The sequence below is a fragment of the Pelodiscus sinensis genome, chromosome 29 (genome assembly GCF_052426305.1).
Source record: "Pelodiscus sinensis isolate ZL-2025 chromosome 29, ASM5242630v1, whole genome shotgun sequence".
In the NCBI taxonomy this organism is placed as follows: Eukaryota; Metazoa; Chordata; order Testudines; family Trionychidae; genus Pelodiscus; species Pelodiscus sinensis.
Genome location: NC_143080.1, coordinates 15322567 through 15340344, shown reverse-complemented (window position 1 = coordinate 15340344; position 17778 = coordinate 15322567). Strand labels below are relative to the sequence as shown.

Genomic DNA, 17778 nt, shown 5'->3' with positions numbered 1-17778 from the left:
GCGGCCGTACCTGGGTACCCGTTGCCATCGATGTCGGTGGCGCCGCGCACGGAGAAGCCGAAGGCGGCGTGGCCGGGGAAAGGGCTCTCCAGGACCTGCGTGGCCGGCGTCCGGAGCCCCTCGCTGTGCCCGCTGAAGATGAACACGCGCCCACTCCCGGCGAACGGCGCCCCCACGGCCACGTCTGAGGGGACAGGCCAGAGCCGCTGAGCCCCGGGCAGCACCCGTCACTTCCACGCCGCCCAGAAGGGACCCGGCTCGGAGCTGGGGGCCAGGATGCCTGAGTTCCCTCCCCAGCTCGGGGGAGGGAGCGGGGACTACTGGTTAGAGCTGGGGTGGGGGCAGAGTCAGGACGCTGAACTGCCCGTGTGTGACTCCGGCTCCCAGCTTTGCAGCGGGGCTCAGAGCTGCCCCGCCCATCACGCCCGGGCGCCCCTCCCCAGGGCATCCCGCCAGCCCCGGGCCCCGGTGCCCCGCCCCAGAGCCGCCCGCGGGGCGTTACCGACGTAGCCGTCCTGGTCCAGGTCCCCCAGGGGCGCGATGGCCGTGCCGAAGCGGCCGTAGACGTCGGGGCCGGTCAGGGTCTGCCAGGGGCTGTCGGCCAGGCCGCCCCGGCGCTGCAGGTAGAGGTGCACCTGCCCCACCTCGGAGAGCTTGCGGTCCGCACGGCGCTCCATGTGCAGCGGCGCCCCCACCAGGACGTCGTCCTTCCTGGGCAGAGGGGCAGATGGCAGGGGACCTGGCGGCCGGTGCAGCTGGCCCTAGTCAGAGCTCCTGGGCACGGAGACGCCCTGGGCCCTGACCATCCATCTGTCTGCCCCCGGGCGGAACCGGGCCTTGGGCTCGGGGCTGGGGTCACCCCTGGGCCTGGCTCCGCCCACGCCGGGCGCAGTGCAGGCGGGCGGCACCAGGTGGCGGCAGACACCCAGCGTGGGACTCCAGGGGCGACCGAGCCGCCTGGATGGGGGGCCCAGAGCACAGGCCCAGGGACCCAGCACCCTCCCCTGTGCCCCCGTCACCAGCTGCAGCCTGGCAGGGCCTGGGCAGGGCGGCTCCAGGGGGCTGGCCCACGGGGGCTCTGCCAGGGGGCCCTGCTGGTGCCCAGGATGGAGGAATGAGGGAAGGGACCTGGGGCCCGTGTCCTGGGCATGGCTGGGGCCAGACGTGGGCACCCGGGTCAGGGCCAGCCCCCTCCTTACCCATTGCCGTCCACGTCAGCCACGGCCACCGTGTGCCCGAAGTACGACGCCACCTGGAACACGGGGAGGCTGAACGCAGGGGTCTGGCCCCCAGCGCCCTGCTCACCAGCCCGGCCCGGCCTGTGCCCCTCGCTCCCGCCCCACAGCCCCTCCCCCGGCCCTCTGTGCCCCTCACTCCCGCCCCACAGCCCCTCCCCCGGCCCTCTGTGCCCCTCGCTCCCACCCCACAGCCCCTCCCCCGGCCCTCTGTGCCCCTCGCTCCCGCCCCAAGACCCTCCCCCGGCCCTGCCTGTGCCCCACGCTCCCGCCCCACAGCCCCTCCCCCGGCCCTGCTGGTGCCCCTCGCTCCCGCCCCACAGCCCCTACCCCGGCCCTGCCTGTGCCCCTCATTCCCGCCCCACAGCCCCTCCCCCGGCCCTCTGTGCCCCTCGCTCCCGCCCCAAGACCCTCCCCCGGCCCTGCCTGTGCCCCACGCTCCCGCCCCACAGCCCCTCCCCCGGCCCTGCTGGTGCCCCTCGCTCCCGCCCCACAGCCCCTACCCCGGCCCTGCCTGTGCCCCTCGCTCCCGCCCCACAGCCCTCCCCCCGGCCCTGCCTGTGCCCCTCGCTCCCGCCCCACAGCCCCTCCCCCGGCCCTGCCTGTGCCCCTCGCTCCCGCCCCACAGCCCTCCCCCCGGCCCTGCCTGTGCCCCTCGCTCCCGCCCCACAGCCCCTCCCCCGGCCCTGTCGGTGCCCCTTGCTCCCGCCCCACAGCCCCTCCCCCAGCCTTGCCTGTGCCCCTCGTTCCTGCCCCACAGCCCCTCCCCCAGCCCTGCCTGTGCCCCTCGCTCCTGCCCCACAGCCCCTCCCCCAGCCCTGCCTGTGCCCCTGCCCCACAGCCCCTCCCCCGGCCCTGCCTGTGCCTCTCGCTCCCGCCCCACAGCCCCTCCCCCGGCCCTGCCTGTGCCCTTCGCTCCCACCCCACAGCCCTCCCCCCGGCCCTGCCTGTGCCCCTCGCTCCCGCCCCACAGCCCCTCCCCCGGCCCTGCCTGTGCCCCTCATTCCCGCCCCACAGCCCCTCCCCCGGCCCTCTGTGCCCCTCGCTCCCACCCCACAGCCCCTCCCCCGGCCCTCTGTGCCCCTCGCTCCCGCCCCAAGACCCTCCCCCGGCCCTGCCTGTGCCCCACGCTCCCGCCCCACAGCCCCTCCCCCGGCCCTGCTGGTGCCCCTCGCTCCCGCCCCACAGCCCCTACCCCGGCCCTGCCTGTGCCCCTCGCTCCCACCCCACAGCCCTCCCCCCGGCCCTGCCTGTGCCCCTCGCTCCCGCCCCACAGCCCCTCCCCCGGCCCTGCCTGTGCCCCTCGCTCCCACCCCACAGCCCTCCCCCCGGCCCTGCCTGTGCCCCTCGCTCCCGCCCCACAGCCCCTCCCCCGGCCCTGCCTGTGCCCCTCGCTCCCGCCCCACAGCCCCTCCCCCGGCCCTGTCGGTGCCCCTTGCTCCCGCCCCACAGCCCCTCCCCCAGCCTTGCCTGTGCCCCTCGTTCCTGCCCCACAGCCCCTCCCCCAGCCCTGCCTGTGCCCCTCGCTCCTGCCCCACAGCCCCTCCCCCGGCCCTGCCTGTGCCTCTCGCTCCCGCCCCACAGCCCCTCCCCCGGCCCTGCCTGTGCCCTTCGCTCCCGCCCCACAGCCCTCCCCCCGGCCCTGCCTGTGCCCCTCGCTCCCGCCCCACAGCCCCTCCCCCGGCCCTGCCTGTGCCCCTCGCTCCCGCCCCACAGCCCTCCCCCCGGCCCTGCCTGTGCCCCTCGCTCCCGCCCCACAGCCCCTCCCCCGGCCCTGCCTGTGCCCCTCGCTCCCGCCCCACAGCCCTCCCCCCGGCCCTGACTGTGCCCCTCGCTCCCGCCCCACAGCCCCTCCCCCGGCCCTGCCTGTGCCCCTCGCTCCCGCCCCACCGCCCCTGCCCCCCTCCCGCCCCACAGCCCCCCCCTGGCCCTGTGTGGGTGGAAATACGGAGGAGAGGGGGAGGGTAATGGGGCAGTGGGGGAGGAGGTACGGAGGAGAGGGGGAGGGGGCAGTGGGGCGCTGTGGGGGAGGGGCCGGTACCTGGGTGCTCTGGATGCGTTGCAGCAGCTGCAGAGAATTCCTGGCGCTGAAGATCTCGACCTGCCCGATTGGGGGGACGTCAATCGGCTGCTGGGCGCTGGGGCGGCCGCCCGGGAGCAGGTCACGTGCTCCAGAGCCCCAGGCCGTGGCAGGTGGTGCGCGTCCGCACACGCCTCAGGGCCCAGAATGTTTATTCCGCACGTGGACAGACGAATCGGAGGGGCCACTGGCTGTTTCTTCCCGGCGCTGCCCCTGCCTCAGTCTCCCTGGCCATGACCTCCCGGGGCCCGTTTCTGTGCCCCCAGGACACTGACAGGTCTCTGGGTGCCCCCCCATCCGAGCCTGCGGTGCCCTGAGGAGGCGGCTCTGGCCCCAGCCAGACCCCGCAGGAGGGATGCCCCTGTCAGCCCCCCGCGTGGGCGGGGAGCAGCTCACCCCAAGGTGCCCGCGCCGCCCCCACACTCACCGCCCCCAAGGTCGTTCTCCTGTTGGGGACGCCCACGACGTACTCTGCCAAGGAAGCACACGAGTCCCCACGTCAGCAGGAGCCGCTGCCCCCAGCCCATGCGCCCCATGGCCGGGGGGTCCAGGAAGGGCTGGTCCTGGCTGGCAGGGACCCTGGAGGGGGGAGGGGCTGGCAGGCAGGGACTCTGGAGGGGAAGGGGGAGGGGCTGGGGCTGGCAGGCAGGGATACAGGAGGGGGAGGGGGAGGGGCTGGGGCTGGCAGGCAGGGATACAGGAGGGGGAGGGGAGGGGCTGGGGCTGGCAGGCAGGGATACGGGAGGGGGAGGGGCTGGGGCTGGCAGGCAGGGATACGGGAGGGGGAGGGGCTGGGGCTGGCAGGCAGGGATACGGGAGGGGGAGGGGCTGGGGCTGGCAGGCAGGGATACGGGAGGGGGAGGGGCTGGGGCTGGCAGGCAGGGATACAGGAGGGGGAGGGGAGGGGCTGGGGCTGGCAGGCAGGGATACAGGAGGGGGAGGGGAGGGGCTGGGGCTGGCAGGCAGGGATACGGGAGGGGGAGGGGCTGGGGCTGGCAGGCAGGGATACGGGAGGGGGAGGGGCTGGGGCTGGCAGGCAGGGATACGGGAGGGGGAGGGGCTGGGGCTGGCAGGCAGGGATACTGGAGGGGGAGGGGGAGGGGCTGGTGCTGGCAGGCAGGGATACAGGAGGGGGAGGGGCTGGGGCTGGCAGGCAGGGATGCTGGAGGGGGGAGGGGCTGGGGCTGGCAGGCAGGGATACAGGAGGGGGAGGGGCTGGGGCTGGCAGGCAGGGATACTGGAGGGGGAGGGGGAGGGGCTGGGGCTGGCAGGCAGGGATACTGGAGGGGTAGGGGGAGGGGCTGGGGCTGGGGCTGGCAGGCAGGGATGCTGGAGGGGGGAGGGGCTGGGGCTGGCAGGCAGGGATACTGGAGGGGGAGGGGGAGGGGCTGGGGCTGGCAGGCAGGGATGCTGGAGGGGGAGGGGCTGGCAGGCGGGGACGCTGGAGGGGGGAGGGGCTGGCAGGCGGGGACGCTGGAGGGGGGAGGGGCCCATATTGTTGCCACGGGCTGGCGTGGCACCCGCGGGGTGCGGGGTGCTGTGTGGGCCCTGGGCGGGGGGGCAAATCCCCGCCTCTACCTGGCGTGTTGGGGTCCCCGTCAAACTCCCCCACGGCCACCGAGTACCCTGCGGAGAGAGGGGCAGCGTTAACCCTTCCACCCCACCCCCGCCGCAGGCCCAGGCCGGACCATTGGCCCCGCGGGGGAGGGGCTGGGCACCAGGACCCCGGGTTCCCTGCCCAGCTCGGGAGGAGAGCGGGGGCTAGTGGCTGGAGCAGGGCAGAAAGCCCAGCCCCCGCCTGCAGGAGATGGAGCCTCCCTGGCCGTTGGGACCCGGCTCGAGGGGCTGCTCCTGCTGGCGCCCGCCGGGCCAGGCAGCTGAGCGACGGAGCTGGGGGCGGCTGAAGACAGGGGCTTGGCAGGGACCCAGGGCTGGGGAGGTGGCTGGAGCATTCGCCAGGGCCTCAGGGACATGGCAGCCCGAGGCCTGGCTCCGGGCAGCTCCACAGGCAACCGGCTCCCGAGGACAGAGCTGCCAGGCTCAGCCCCGTGCCGGCGGCGGAGCCCAGCGGCCCGGGCAGACCAGCCCCGGCTCCGGGATCGGCTGGAAGGAACAGGACGCAGGGTGTCCCCGGGCGAGCGAGGCGCCTCAACTGGCAACCCCCCCGCACAGCCGCAGGGGGCCGCTGGTGCCGGAGCCCGCGGAGGGGGCCTTAATTAACGGGGTTCTGCTCGAGCCAAGGACAGGGGAAGGGCCCTGAGGTGCGAGGGGGACAGAACTTAGGGGGCGATGGAGCCCTGGGTTCTCTGCCCAGCTCGGGGTGCCCTGCTGGCTGGGGAGGCTCCGTGCCGGGGGGCAGGCGCGGGGCTGCGCTCACCCCTGTAGGAGTCGTAGGTGTCAGGGTCGTGGGAGTCCTGCGTGAGCTGCTCGGAGCCCACCGACCAGAGCAGGGTCTTGCCAGGTGCGTGGGCCGCGACGGCCGACAGGTTGACCGAGTAGATCAGCCCTGGGGAACGACCGAGGACCCCGTGAGCCAGCGTCGGGGCCGGGGGGCTCCCCAAGACAGCTCCCTGCGCGCCAGCTGGGGGTCCCGGGAGCCGTGAGCAGCGCTGCCCACGTGCCCTGCCCCCGTGGCGTGACTGGGCTCAAGTGTGCGCAGGGCCGTGCTGGGTTTGCCGAGGGGCCCGGGGGCGTCGCACGAAAGCTCGTGCGCTGCTGGCTCGTGCTTGTGCGACCGTGTGTGACACTCGGCCCGTGGGCCTGCACGTGGCATGTTCCCTGGCTGGGGCAGCAGCCCCTCCGGAGCGGTTCTGAGGGGGTGGCCATGCCCCCTGGGTCCCCAATACACGAAGGGCCCGGGCCCCCACCTGCTCATGTGACCCGCTCCAGTGTGGGGGGCGGCACCCAGGGCACTGGACCCCCCCCCCCACAGGCCAGTGGATAAAAGGCTCCTGGGGGCCCCTCCATCTTGTCTTCGACCCACCCCCCAGGCTCCAGAAGGATCCCTGGGCCCAGCCTGGCCTGGGGCGTGGGGCGGGAGACGCGCTTCCTCTGGCACCCCCCCCCTTCCCAGCCTGAGTAACAACCCGGCCCTGCCCCCCGCTCCTCTGGGGCACATCCCAGGGATAAATGGACCCGGGGCTGCTCCTGTGGGATGGGGAGAACCTGTTCCAAGGCGGTGGATGGGTTAGAACCTCTCCCCTGTGTGGGGGGGGGGGCACAGGGAGCACTGGGGTGTCTGAGGGGAGGTGGGGGATGGGTTAGAACCTCTCCCCTGTGTGGGGGGGGCACAGGGAGCACTGGGGTGTCTGAGGGGAGGTGGGGGATGGGTTAGAACCTCTCCCCTGTGTAAGGGGGGGCTGGGGGGCACAGGGAGCGCTGGGGTGTCTGAGGGGAGGTGGGGGATGGGTTAGAACCTCTCCCCTGTGTAAGGGGGGCTGGGGGGCACAGGGAGTGCTGGGGTGTGTGAGGGGAGGTGGGGGATGGGTTAGAACCTCTCCCCTGTGTAAGGGGGGCTGGGGGGCACAGGGAGCACTGGGGTGTCTGAGGGGAGGTGGGGGATGGGTTATAACCTCTCCCCTGTGTGAGGGAGCTGGGGGGCACAGGGAGCGCTGGGGTGTCTGAGGGGAGGTGGGGGATGGGTTAGAACCTCTCCCCTGTGTGGGGGGGGCTGGGGGCCACAGGGAGCACTGGGGTGTCTGAGGGGAGGTGGGGGATGGGTTAGAACCTCTCCCCTGTGTGGGGGGGCTGGGGGCCACAGGGAGCACTGGGGTGTCTGAGGGGAGGTGGGGGATGGGTTAGAACCTCTCCCCTGTGTGGGGGGGCTGGGGGCCACAGGGAGCACTGGGGTGTCTGAGGGGAGGTGGGGGATGGGTTAGAACCTCTCCCCTGTGTGGGGGGGCTGGGGGGCACAGGGAGCACTGGGGTGTGTGAGGGGAGGTGGGGGATGGGTTAGAACCTCTCCCCTGTGTAAGGGGGGCTGGGGGGCACAGGGAGCACTGGGGTGTCTGAAGGGATTTGCTTGTGAGGCTTCCTGCTGGCCAGGGGGGCAGCTGACCTGCTCTGTCCGGTTTGGTGCCGTGTCGGGAGGACCCTACTGTGGGGCTGTGAGAAATGCCCCCATAAGCTGGGCACTTGGGCAGCCTCCAGGAGAGTCAGGGGCCACCCAGCTGACGAGCAGAGCGCCTACTGCTGGCAGCTGTGTTTCTAGGGGTGGTGCACATTTGCACGTGCCTCAGTGCACGGAACAAAATGTATTCTGCCCACTGATGGAGAAAAGGAGGGAACCCGGGCTGTGAGCGGCCTGGTTCTAAGCGCTTTGCCCGATCTCACCCTCTCAGCAGTGCCCAGACCTCCCTGGGATATCCCAGCCCTGCCCACGAGGGCCTGGTGCCCCCACGGACCAGAGCCCTTACCCATGAAGTAGTATCCACCTGGCGCACCCAGCACCAGCCTGCCGGTCTGCGAGGGAGCAGGAGAGATCTACGTGAGCGCCCTGCCCAAAGGTACCCCCGGAAACCCACCTCACGAGCACAGCCCCCCAGGTCCCCCCCACGGGCACAGCCCCCCGGGAACCCACCGCATGGGCACAGCCCCCCCAGGAACCCGCCACGGGCACAGCCCCCCCGGACACACCCCACAGCCACAGCCCCCCGGGAAGCCACCCCCTGGGCATCCCCCCAATGGGCACCCACCCCACAGGCACAGCCCTCTCACATGGCACACAGAACCCCTGCCCCATGGACTCAGCACCCCATAGGGCTCATGGAAGCACAGGACACTGGAACTGGGAGGGCCCTTGAGGGACCGAGTCCAGTCCCCTGCCCCCCGGCAGCGCCCGACCACAGGCACGTGGATGCACCCCCCTCCCGTGGACACGTGTGCGTGCACACGGGAACCCCTCCCCCGCAGAGCACTGCAGACGTGGTGCCCGGGCGCGCCCGCGGGCCGTACTCACCCGGGTGATGGCAGCGCTGAAGCCCACCTCGCAGTACCGCTTGTCACCTGTGGGGGGCGCAAGGCGCGTTGGGGCCGCACTCAGAGGGTGGGGGCCCGGGGGGAGGAGCGTCGGGGGGTCACCCCCGCGGGGTGTGGCCGTGAGTGCTGGCGAGGCAGAGCCCAGTTTCCAGGCCGGCGACCTCTCCTCTGCCCCGAGCAGCAGGTGCCAGGCTCCGGGTCTGCCCCGCTGGGGTCTACACCCCACAGCCAGCCTGTTCTGCTGGGAGCCAGCGGCGGGCACAGGACTCCTGGGTTCACCTTCCAGGGGTGGCTCTAGGGCCCGGGGCCCAGGCAGAGGCCTCCTTGTGTGGGGCCGGGGGCATGGAGGGACTCGAGGAGAGGCCTGAGGCAGACAAAGATGAACCAGGGGAGCAAGAGTCCTCCAGGACACCCCGGCCTGCCCCAGGACCCAGCCCCCGCCCCTCCCGGGTCTGTGGCGAGCTGGGCCCATGGGTGCCCAGAGGGACAGGCCCCAGGCACTCTGTGCTCCAAGCAGTGCCAGAGGCAGGGAGCTGGCTTGGCTGTAGGGGGGATCATTGTGGCAGGAGGAAGGTCAGTGTGGCTGCGGGGGGACGGCGTGGCTGCGGGGGGCTGTGAGGAGGACAGCGTGGCTGCGGGGGGACGGCGTGGCTGCGGGGGGCTGTGAGGAGGACAGCGTGGCTGCGGGGGGACGGCGTGGCTGCGGGGGGCTGTGAGGGGGACAGCGTGGCTGCGGGGGGACGTCGTGGCTGCGGGAGGCTGTGAGGAGGACAGCGTGGCTGCGGGGGGGCGTGGCTGCGGGGGGGCTGTGAGGAGGACAGCGTGGCTGCGGGGGGACGGCGTGGCTGCGGGGGGGCTGTGAGGAGGACAGCGTGGCTGCGGGGGAACGGCGTGGCTGCGGGGGGCTGTGAGGAGGACAGCGTGGCTGCGGGGGGACGGCGTGGCTGCGGGGGGGCTGTGAGGAGGACAGCGTGGCTGCGGGGGGACGGCGTGGCTGCGGGGGGCTGTGAGGAGGACAGCGTGGCTGCGGGGGAACGGCGTGGCTGCGGGGGGCTGTGAGGAGGACAGCGTGGCTGCGGGGGGGCTGTGAGGAGGACAGCGTGGCTGCGGGGGGACGGCGTGGCTGCGGGGGGCTGTGAGGAGGACAGCGTGGCTGCGGGGGGACGGCGTGGCTGCGGGGGGGCTGTGAGGACAGTGTGGCTGTGGGGGGGCTGCGGGGGGGACGGCGTGGCTGCAGGGTGTTGTGGTGGCAGAGGGAAGGTTGGCATGTCTGCAGTGGGGACAGGGTGCTTTTGGGGGGTTGGGTGCAGGGGGATATCTGTGAAGGGGAGGTCGGTGTGGCTGGGGGAGGTCAGCATACCTGCACAGGTTGTGGATGCGGGGGGGAACTTGGCATGGCTGGGAGTTCTGCAGGTGCAGGGGTTGGCGTGGCTGCGGGGGAGGTTGGTGTGACTCCTGGGGGAGTTGGCATGGCTGTGGGGGAAGGGGGTCAGCCTGGTTGTAAGAGGAGTTGGTGTGGCCATGGGGGGAGTTGGCGTGGCTCTGGGGGAGTTGGCGTGGCTCTGGGGGAGTTGGCGTGGCTCTGGGGGAGTTGGCCTGGCTCCGGGGAAGTTGGCCTGGCTCTGGGGAAGTTGGCGTGGCTGCGGGGGAGTTGGCGTGGCTGCGGGGGAGTTGGCGTGGCTCTGGGGGAGTTGGCGTGGCTCCGGGGAAGTTGGCGTGGCTGCGGGGGAGTTGGCGTGGCTCCGGGGAAGTTGGCGTGGCTGCGGGGGAGTTGGCGTGGCTCTGGGGGAGTTGGCGTGGCTCCAGGGAAGTTGGCATGGCTCTGGGGGAGTTGGCGTGGCTGCGGGATGGTGGGGCCGCGCAGAGAGTTGGCGTGGCCGCGGGGGAAGGGGGTCAGCCTGGTTGTGAGAGGAGTCGGTGTGGCCACGGGGGAGGGTGTCGGCCTGGCTCGGGGGGGTCGGGATTGGCACTGGTGGGGCGGCTCCTGTGCTCGTTCTCACTCATGTGCGTGCGCTTATAGTCGTCCTCCATGCGGTTGCTGCGGCAGGGCGCGTACTCGGCAAAGTGGCTCAGGCCCTCGGTGGCCACGAAGCAGGTGCCCACGGGCGTCCGGGTGGCCTGGAATATGCCCTCGAAGGCGTTCCAATGCTGCAGGGGGGCACAGGCCTGGCGGGGCCACCTGACCCTCAGCACCACCCACGGCAGCCAGGACCCCAGCCCCTCCCCCACCAGGCCCAGCCCCCCAGCACTGTTGGGACCCCAGAGCAGAGGTTGGAACATCCCATCCCTGGTCTGGGCTCCCCTGTCTCCTGTCCCCCCCCCCAGCAACCACCAGTGTCCGTGTCCCCATCACGTCTCCCTGAGGCCAGCACAGACTGAAATGCAGCCACCTCTGGGGCAGCGCGCAGCAGAGCGTTCCCTGGACACAGCGACTGAGAGCAAGAGGGACCCGGCTCGGGGAGCTACCGGCCCCAGACCAGCTCCCTGGACACACCTCCCCTCCTGCCCTGCCTGAGGCAGGGTCACACCCCACCCGGGGGGGGGCCCAGTTCCCCCACCCACCCCACCCCAGCCAGGCCCGGCCGGCAGCCCATCACCCACCACAACGAGGCCGTTCCAGCTGCTCACCGATGCCCCGAACCACTGGCCAGACTTGTAGTTCCTCAGCTGGAACAAACTCCTGCGCTCCTCCTGGTCCCCTGGGGCATGGGCAGGTCAGCACAGGCAGTGTCCCCTGTGCCCCCCAGGCCCACAACCGCCCCCCAGGGGCCCCACCCCACCCCACCCACAGGCCCGACCCACCCCCCAGGCCCACAACCGCCCCCCAGGGGCCCCACCCCACCCACAGGCCCGACCCACCCCCCAGGCCCACAACCGCCCCCCAGGGGCCCCACCCCACCCACAGGCCCGACCCACCCCCCAGGCCCCACAACCGCCCCCCAGGGGCCCCACCCCACCCACAGGCCCGACCCACCCCCCAGGCCCCACAACCGCCCCCACGGGCCCCACCCCACCCACAGGCCCGACCCACCCCCTAGGCCTCACAACCACTCTCCCTGCCTCCCACCACTTGCCCTGGGACCCCCTCTCCCAGATATGCAGCCTGCACCACACATTCCCTCTGCCCCCAGTGCCCCCCATCTCTGGCATTGGCCCCTCTGCACCCCAGGCCTCTGCCCCGCAGTCATTAACTCTCCCGTCACCCTGCGCTCGCTCACCTGTCGGATCAAACTCAAGGAGGCTGCAGCGGCTCCCGCCGGGCGCCCAAGGGCAAACGTACACGGCGCCAGGCTCCAGCAGGCCGGGCTGGGAGGTGTTGGCCCGGGGCGCACCCACCACCACGCTCATGCTGTGGGCACATCACACCCCCATCACACCCCCAGCAACCACACACATCCTTGTGTAGGAGAATATCACAGCCCTGAGGGGCAGGAGAAAGCCATGGGGGGTGAGGAGAGACGGCGTGACCTGGGGGGCAGTGCAGGTGGGAGAGGGCGTGACCCTGGGGGGCAGTGCAGGGGGGAGGGGGCGTGACCCTGGGGGACGGGGAGAGACAGGGGGGAGGGGGCGTGACCCTGGGGGGGGGGGCAGTGCAGGGGGGAGGGGGCGTGACCCTGGGGGACGGGGAGAGCCGGCATGACCTGGGGGGCAGCGCAGGGGGGGGGGGGGAGGGGGAGGGCAGTGACCCTGGGGGGGGGGGGGAGGGGGCATGGGGGGGAGAGCCGGCGTGACCTGGGGGGCAGTGCAGGGGGGAGGGGGCGTGACCCTGGGGGACGGGGAGAGCCGGCTGGCGTGACCCTGGGGGGCAGTGCAGGGGGGAGGGGGCGTGACCCTGGGGGACGGGGAGAGACAGCGTGACCTGGGGGGCAGTGCAGGGGGGAGGGGGCGTGACCCTGGGGGACGGGGAGAGACAGCGTGACCTGGGGGGCAGTGCAGGGGGGAGGGGGCATGACCCTGGGGGACGGGGAGAGCCGGCGTGACCTGGGGGGCAGTGCAGGGGGGAGGGGGCGTGACCCTGGGGGACGGGGAGAGCCGGCGTGACCTGGGGGGCAGTGCGGGGGGAGAGGGCGTGACCTGGGGGGCAGCGCAGGGGGGGGGCGAGGCGAGAGGCGCACGAGGGCGATGGAGCCCTGTGTCTGCTTCCCACCGGGCTGGTCCCTGCCGACTGCCTGTGAGCTGTGGGGTCGGATCCGGCCTCTTGCCTCTCCCAGGTGCCTTGGGCTCAGCCCACATGCCAGTCCCCCCCACTCAGCCGTCATCCCCACCCCCCCCTCGTCTGCAGGGGCCCGAGTGGCTCAGGGCAGGTGGGGGGGCCCTACCGGCCGTCGCGGCCGCAGACGAAGTCCAGGGCGAAGCCGAAGTAGCTGCGGCCGGGCCCGGCGTAGACGGTGGGACGCGCCGAGTGCAGGTTGAAGGCTTGTGCCGGGCGCGGCCCCCGGGGAACCAGCAGCAGGTGGACCCAGCACCAGAGCCAGAGGGGCAGCAGCCTGGGTCCCTGGGCTCCAGCCATGGTCCTGGCGTCCTCCCAGCGCTGCCTCGTGGGGCGTGTGCTGGGCAGGCCCTGCCAGCGGCCGGCTGACGCGGATCCGGCCGCCTGCCCCTATCAGAGGATGCAGCCGCGAGGCCCCCGATGCCGTGTGAAATTGGCTTCCGGACACGGAGACGCAGAACCCGCCAGGCTGCACAACGAGCCTCCCGGCGCCAGCCGGTCAGCGCCAGTCGCTGGGTTTGGGGGTCACGGGGAGGGAGGGGGCGCTGGGTGCTTGGGTCCGCGCAGGTGGAAGCCATCGTGTGTGGCTCCCTCCATGGCCCGTAAACAGCCCCTCGCCCCCAAGTCTTGGCAGGGGCTGGGCTCAGGAGACCCGTGAGCCCCCAACGGGGGGGCTGGCCGGGTAATTTGCCATGGAAGGGGGAGACAGAACAAGCTCCCAGTCCCCGTGGAGTCTAGAGAACCCTGGCAGCTGCTGTCCCCCAGCCCGCGGCCCAGAGAGCGAAGCAGGGCCCCAGGCAGCAGCCGCGCCCTGGCGTGGAGGCTTCGCTGGGGACTGTGCAACACACGGCGCTGGCCTGGGCTGGGCTGAAACTGGCACTTTCCTTGGCTGTTCTCACTGGCAACCACTTCGATCCTGAAGAAAATCGTTTCTCTTTAGTCAAGCCCGGTGTGACTGTTCCCTGGGGGCGCAACCAGCGTCAAAGGGGCTCTGAGCCCGGGGGGTCCCTGGAAGCGGGGCCCAAAGCGGCATTTGTGTGGGTGCCTGTGCTCCTGGGGGCTGAGCCGGTGCCCAGGCTGGGGAGAGCAGGGAGCTGACCAGCAGGACCAAGCCGTGAGAAGCCCCAGGGCAAGGAGGCGGGTGGCAGTGGCTGTCAGCCCCCCGAGAAGCAGCCCCAAGGGTCGTCCCCAGTTGTGCTGGGGGGCTCAGCCGGTGCTGCTCAGGGCCCTGGTGAGAGCTTCTGCTGGGGGCAGCTGCACGGCCCACCAAGCCCCAGGGGAGCAGAATGGGGGGAAAGGCCAGGGGGGCTCCAGGCAGTTGGGGGAAGGAGGCTGCCCCCTAGGCGCTAGAGCCTGTAGGAGATCCTGGCTGGAGCCATCCCACTGGGCCGTGAGCATCGCCGCTACGTAGGGCAGGCAGGGTAAGGGGTTGATTTGGGGCTCCCAGCGAAGGCCCCCATGGTGCGTGTGCTAGCCAAGGGGGGCAGCAGGCCTGGCTCCTTGGGGCTACCCCAGCCCATTCACCCCTTTCTAGGCTCCCAGCACCCTGCAGCGTGGCTGCCACTGGTGACAGATGGGAAACTGAGGCAGAGCGTGACTTGCTCCAAGTCACACCTGGCTTAGCTGGGAATCGCTCCTGGTCTCGGAGTGCAGGGGAGTCCTCGGGCCCTGCACCCCCAGCCGCTGCCAGAGGGGACTCTCAGGCGGCAGGTAGAAGAGGAGGTTTACTGGGGCCCAGGGACACAGCGCAGCTCAGACTTGTTAGCAGAGGAACCAGGAGGCGTCAGGACGATCCAGCTCGGGGATGGGGGGCCCAGAGTCCTGCCCGGCCCCCCAAGCCAGCTAGACTCCCCCTCGCTAAGCCAGCCGAAAACTCACCCACCCAGCAACTGGTCCCAGCCCCCCCCCCCGGGAGCTTCCCGGGCCCAGGTGGTATCTGACTATCACCGGCTGCATCCTCCCCCTCGGGCCAGGCCGGCCGGGCCATTCCCTACCTGCCTCCCCTTAGGAGTCTCCCCAGATCCCATCCGCCCCTGGGCACTGCGCCCACGCGGAGTCGCTGCAGGGCAGCAGGGATCACACGCAGCACGACAAAGCCTGGCCAGTCCCCACCGCCTCACCCTCCCCTTAACCCAGCTCATGGAGTCACATGGCTGGAGACCTCGGGCACCCAGCGAGTGCAGGGCGATCGGTTCGCAGGGACCCAGCGCGGCCCAGACTGGGCAGCTGGAGACCCTGCCCCTCCCCCCCCATGTGAGACAGACCCACTCCTGGGCCCAGCCCGGCTTCTTCGCCAGCCTCTGTCCAGCTTCCCTGAGCAGGTGTCACGAGGTGCCCCCCTTCCGGCTCAGGTCACAAGGCCTCGGCGGGGGAGGCCGTCACAGCCAAAGTTCCATCCCCTCCAGATGCCGGAGACAGGGGCTCCCCGAAGAGCTGCCAGCAGGCACTTGGACGTCCCTGCACCGCACCTCGGGCCAGGGCACCGGTGCAGCTGTGCGGGGCTCGGGCTGCCAGACTCCGCTTCCCTTGCTCCTCCAGGGCGCTGCTCTTTCGCTCCACCCCAGAGGTGGCTGCATTTTGGGGGAGGGGGGAGAGCTGAAACCCACCACAGGCAAGGCTGGCACAGCTGGGGTGAAGTACCCAGCATGCGGACAGAGGGGCTACTGCTGAGCTGGGGCTTGGAGCCCCAAGAGGGTTATGGGCAAGGTCAGCCAAGGCAGGGGCCAGCTAGTGCTAGCCCCAGTGGGGCCTGACAGTGCCCAGCCCCCTGCGGTGCAGGGACGTGCCAGAGCAGGTTAAGTACAAGCCAGGCCTGGAGGCAAGATAGGCAAATGGTGCTGCTCTATCGCTCCCTGCAGCTGCCGCCCACCCAGGCAGGAAGGAAACCGCAGCAGCCAGGAGGGAGCTCTGGGCCTGGCAGCCGCTGGAGGAGTCGGTTCTATTTTTAAGCAGCTCATGGGGGGGTGGAGTGCACGGAGCAGCCAGACCCTGTGGTCCAGTGTCCTGCCCCTCTTCCCAGCTCTGCCACTGACCTGCTGGCTAACCTCAGGCAAGTCCCTTCCCCTTCTCTTACCTAGAGAGGTTGGGAGCTGGGATGGGGAAGCCCCATGCACACTGGGATCTCTCCTGCCAGGCACTAGTGCTGTCCCAAGGGACTTGTGCCCTGAGGGAAACAGAGACAGGGCAGCGACTTGCAGGCCTGTGGCAGAGCCAGGGAATGCTGATTGTGCTACCAGTGGACACGCTGCCTGCTGCTTCCTCAGGCCCGGCCAAGCTCGTTTTTGGTAATTGGCCGGCAGGAGCCCTGCATCCGGCACCTGCGGCAGAGAGAATCATCAAGTCCAGCCCCCTGCTCTAGGCAGGACCAATCCCAACTAGATCAACCCAGCCAGGGCTTTGTCAAGCCAAGAGAGACCCACTGTGGCCCCACGCCGCCCTGGAGCCAGTCGGAGACACTGGCAGGGCTGGACAGTGAATGGACGTTCTCGCGGCGGAACCCGGCCTCCAGCCGCCGGCAGGTAAAGGGAAGCCCCCTTCCTTAGTGCACCGGTGGTTTGTGAAAGCGAAGGAAAGGGGAGGCCGGCGCAAGGGTTGGGGGAGGGGCTGGGTGGCTCAGGGCAGGGGCATGGGAGGCGCAGGGAGAGGGAGGCGGGTGCCAAAGTCAAGGCAGGTGGGAGGTGCAGGACTCAGGGCTGGGGCTCTGGACATGAAGCGGGGGAGCTTACGGGGGCCCTCTGGCCGCAGGCCCAGTCACACGCGCCGGTGCATGGGGCAAGCGCCCGCTGGGGAGGGAACTCGGCCCTGAGCTCAGGGCTCGGTACAGCCCCAGCTACCCTGGGCTCGGCCCGGAGCAGGGCCCACTTGGGGCATCAGGAGCAACCAGCAGCACGTCCTTCCGCTCCTGCCCCAAGGCTCTGGCGGGCCGGCAGGCACCCTGGCTGTCATGCTTGGCAGGGGCTCCAGCCAGCAGCGACCACACCCCAGCGTGGCGAGGCCGAGGGCCCCTCTCAGTGTGCAGCCTGAGCAGATGGGCTCCCAGGGGCAGCTCCCACCGCTGCTGTCTCGGCTTCCTGGGCGTGGCCTTTTCCTGGCAATAAGCAACTGCTCACCCCCAGGGCTCCCTCTACTGAGCCCCTCCATGTGTGGAATCAATTCTGTTCTATGCACGGAGGCGCATGGTTGTGCACCTCCAGTAGAGACATCTGCTGCCGGCTGTGGGTGCACATAGGGAGCGCAGACACCTGCAAAGAGCTCTCCCAACAGCAGCTTCCCCCTTTCCTGTGAGGGCCCCCGACGGTTCTGAACGGCGCCCTCTGCAAATCTTCATCTGACCACCGGGCTAGAGCCGCCGAGGGCTGGGCTGAGCAGGCTTGAGGGAGACGGACAGTTGCTAAGCGCCAAGCTGATCTGGAGCCAAGGCCACTGCCGAGGGACAGGAACTTCAAGCCAAGCCAGCCCAGCCTGGTAGAGAACGGGATCAGATGTGGCCAGGAGGGGGCATTTTCCAAAGGATTGTTCAGCGCTCGCTGCAGCCGCACACACTAAGAACGAGGGGCTGCTGGAGGCCTACAGAAAGCAACAGCTTTGGTTAAGGATTGATCAATATAGGGCTCCCCGTCTCCACACCCGACACTTAGCTAGCCCGGCCAGAAAAGCTTTTGCAGCAGGGGAGTCAAGTGGCAGCGAAGGCTGGGTGGCCGGGCTCAGATCGGCATGGAGATGACAGGAGCGATTTCTCCAGCACAAAGGAGTTCGCACACTCCAAGCTAAGCAGCTCTGTAAACCAGTTGCCTGTTCGTGGAGCCAGCCTGCAAAGTCCTGGCAGCCGCCATGGAAAGGGAGACAGGGGGCTGAGGTTTCCTGGACACAGTGCATAGCAACGCCAGGGAACCAGACAGAGCTAAACCGTGCCAAGTGCACCCTAGAAACTGGCTGCACCACAGGTCACCAGCTCCAGTGACGAGAGCCATGGCCCAGCCTTGGACAGTGTCAGGGGCCCAGAGCCGCTGCTGCTCTTTCTCCAGAGCAGGGCTGCCGTACAGAACCTGGCTGGACCCAGCCTGTTGCTTGAGGAAATGAGATTTCAGCTCCCCCGGCTAAGGTGGGCAGAAAACTCCAGCGGCTCTGGTGGGAACTGAGACTAAAATTTTCCATTTACATAATCAAACAAGCCCTCGCTGGGAGAGTCCCCGGTGCAGTCGGAGATTTCTTCTCTAGGAAAACGATGAAAATGGGGCGTGTCCCTACTAAGATTCACCACCAGCTGCAAGAAGGTC

The 17778-nt window shown here is 70.6% G+C and overlaps 1 protein-coding gene across 2 annotated transcripts in view; it reads right to left on the bottom strand.

Moving 5' to 3' along the window:
* The window catches only part of ITGA2B (integrin subunit alpha 2b), a 34610-nt gene extending 21655 nt beyond the window's left edge, over positions 1-12955 (bottom strand). The window contains exons 1-13 of one of the 2 annotated variants that reach the window (XM_075911239.2): positions 12612-12955; positions 11511-11641; positions 10921-10991; positions 10293-10458; positions 8273-8319; positions 7731-7776; positions 5693-5821; positions 4894-4941; positions 3743-3786; positions 3277-3336; positions 1200-1252; positions 503-711; positions 11-184 (exon numbers count right to left, since the gene is read on the bottom strand). In XM_075911239.2, coding sequence (XP_075767354.2) covers positions 11-184; positions 503-711; positions 1200-1252; positions 3277-3336; positions 3743-3786; positions 4894-4941; positions 5693-5821; positions 7731-7776; positions 8273-8319; positions 10293-10458; positions 10921-10991; positions 11511-11641; positions 12612-12802 — 1369 coding nt within the window. In that variant the 5' untranslated portion in view covers positions 12803-12955. Of the gene's footprint in view, positions 1-10; positions 185-502; positions 712-1199; positions 1253-3276; positions 3337-3742; positions 3787-4893; positions 4942-5692; positions 5822-7730; positions 7777-8272; positions 8320-10292; positions 10459-10893; positions 10992-11510; positions 11642-12611 lie in introns of both variants that reach the window. The other variant, XM_075911238.2, reaches the window with a different exon arrangement.
* Between the last annotated feature and the right edge of the window lie 4823 nt (positions 12956-17778).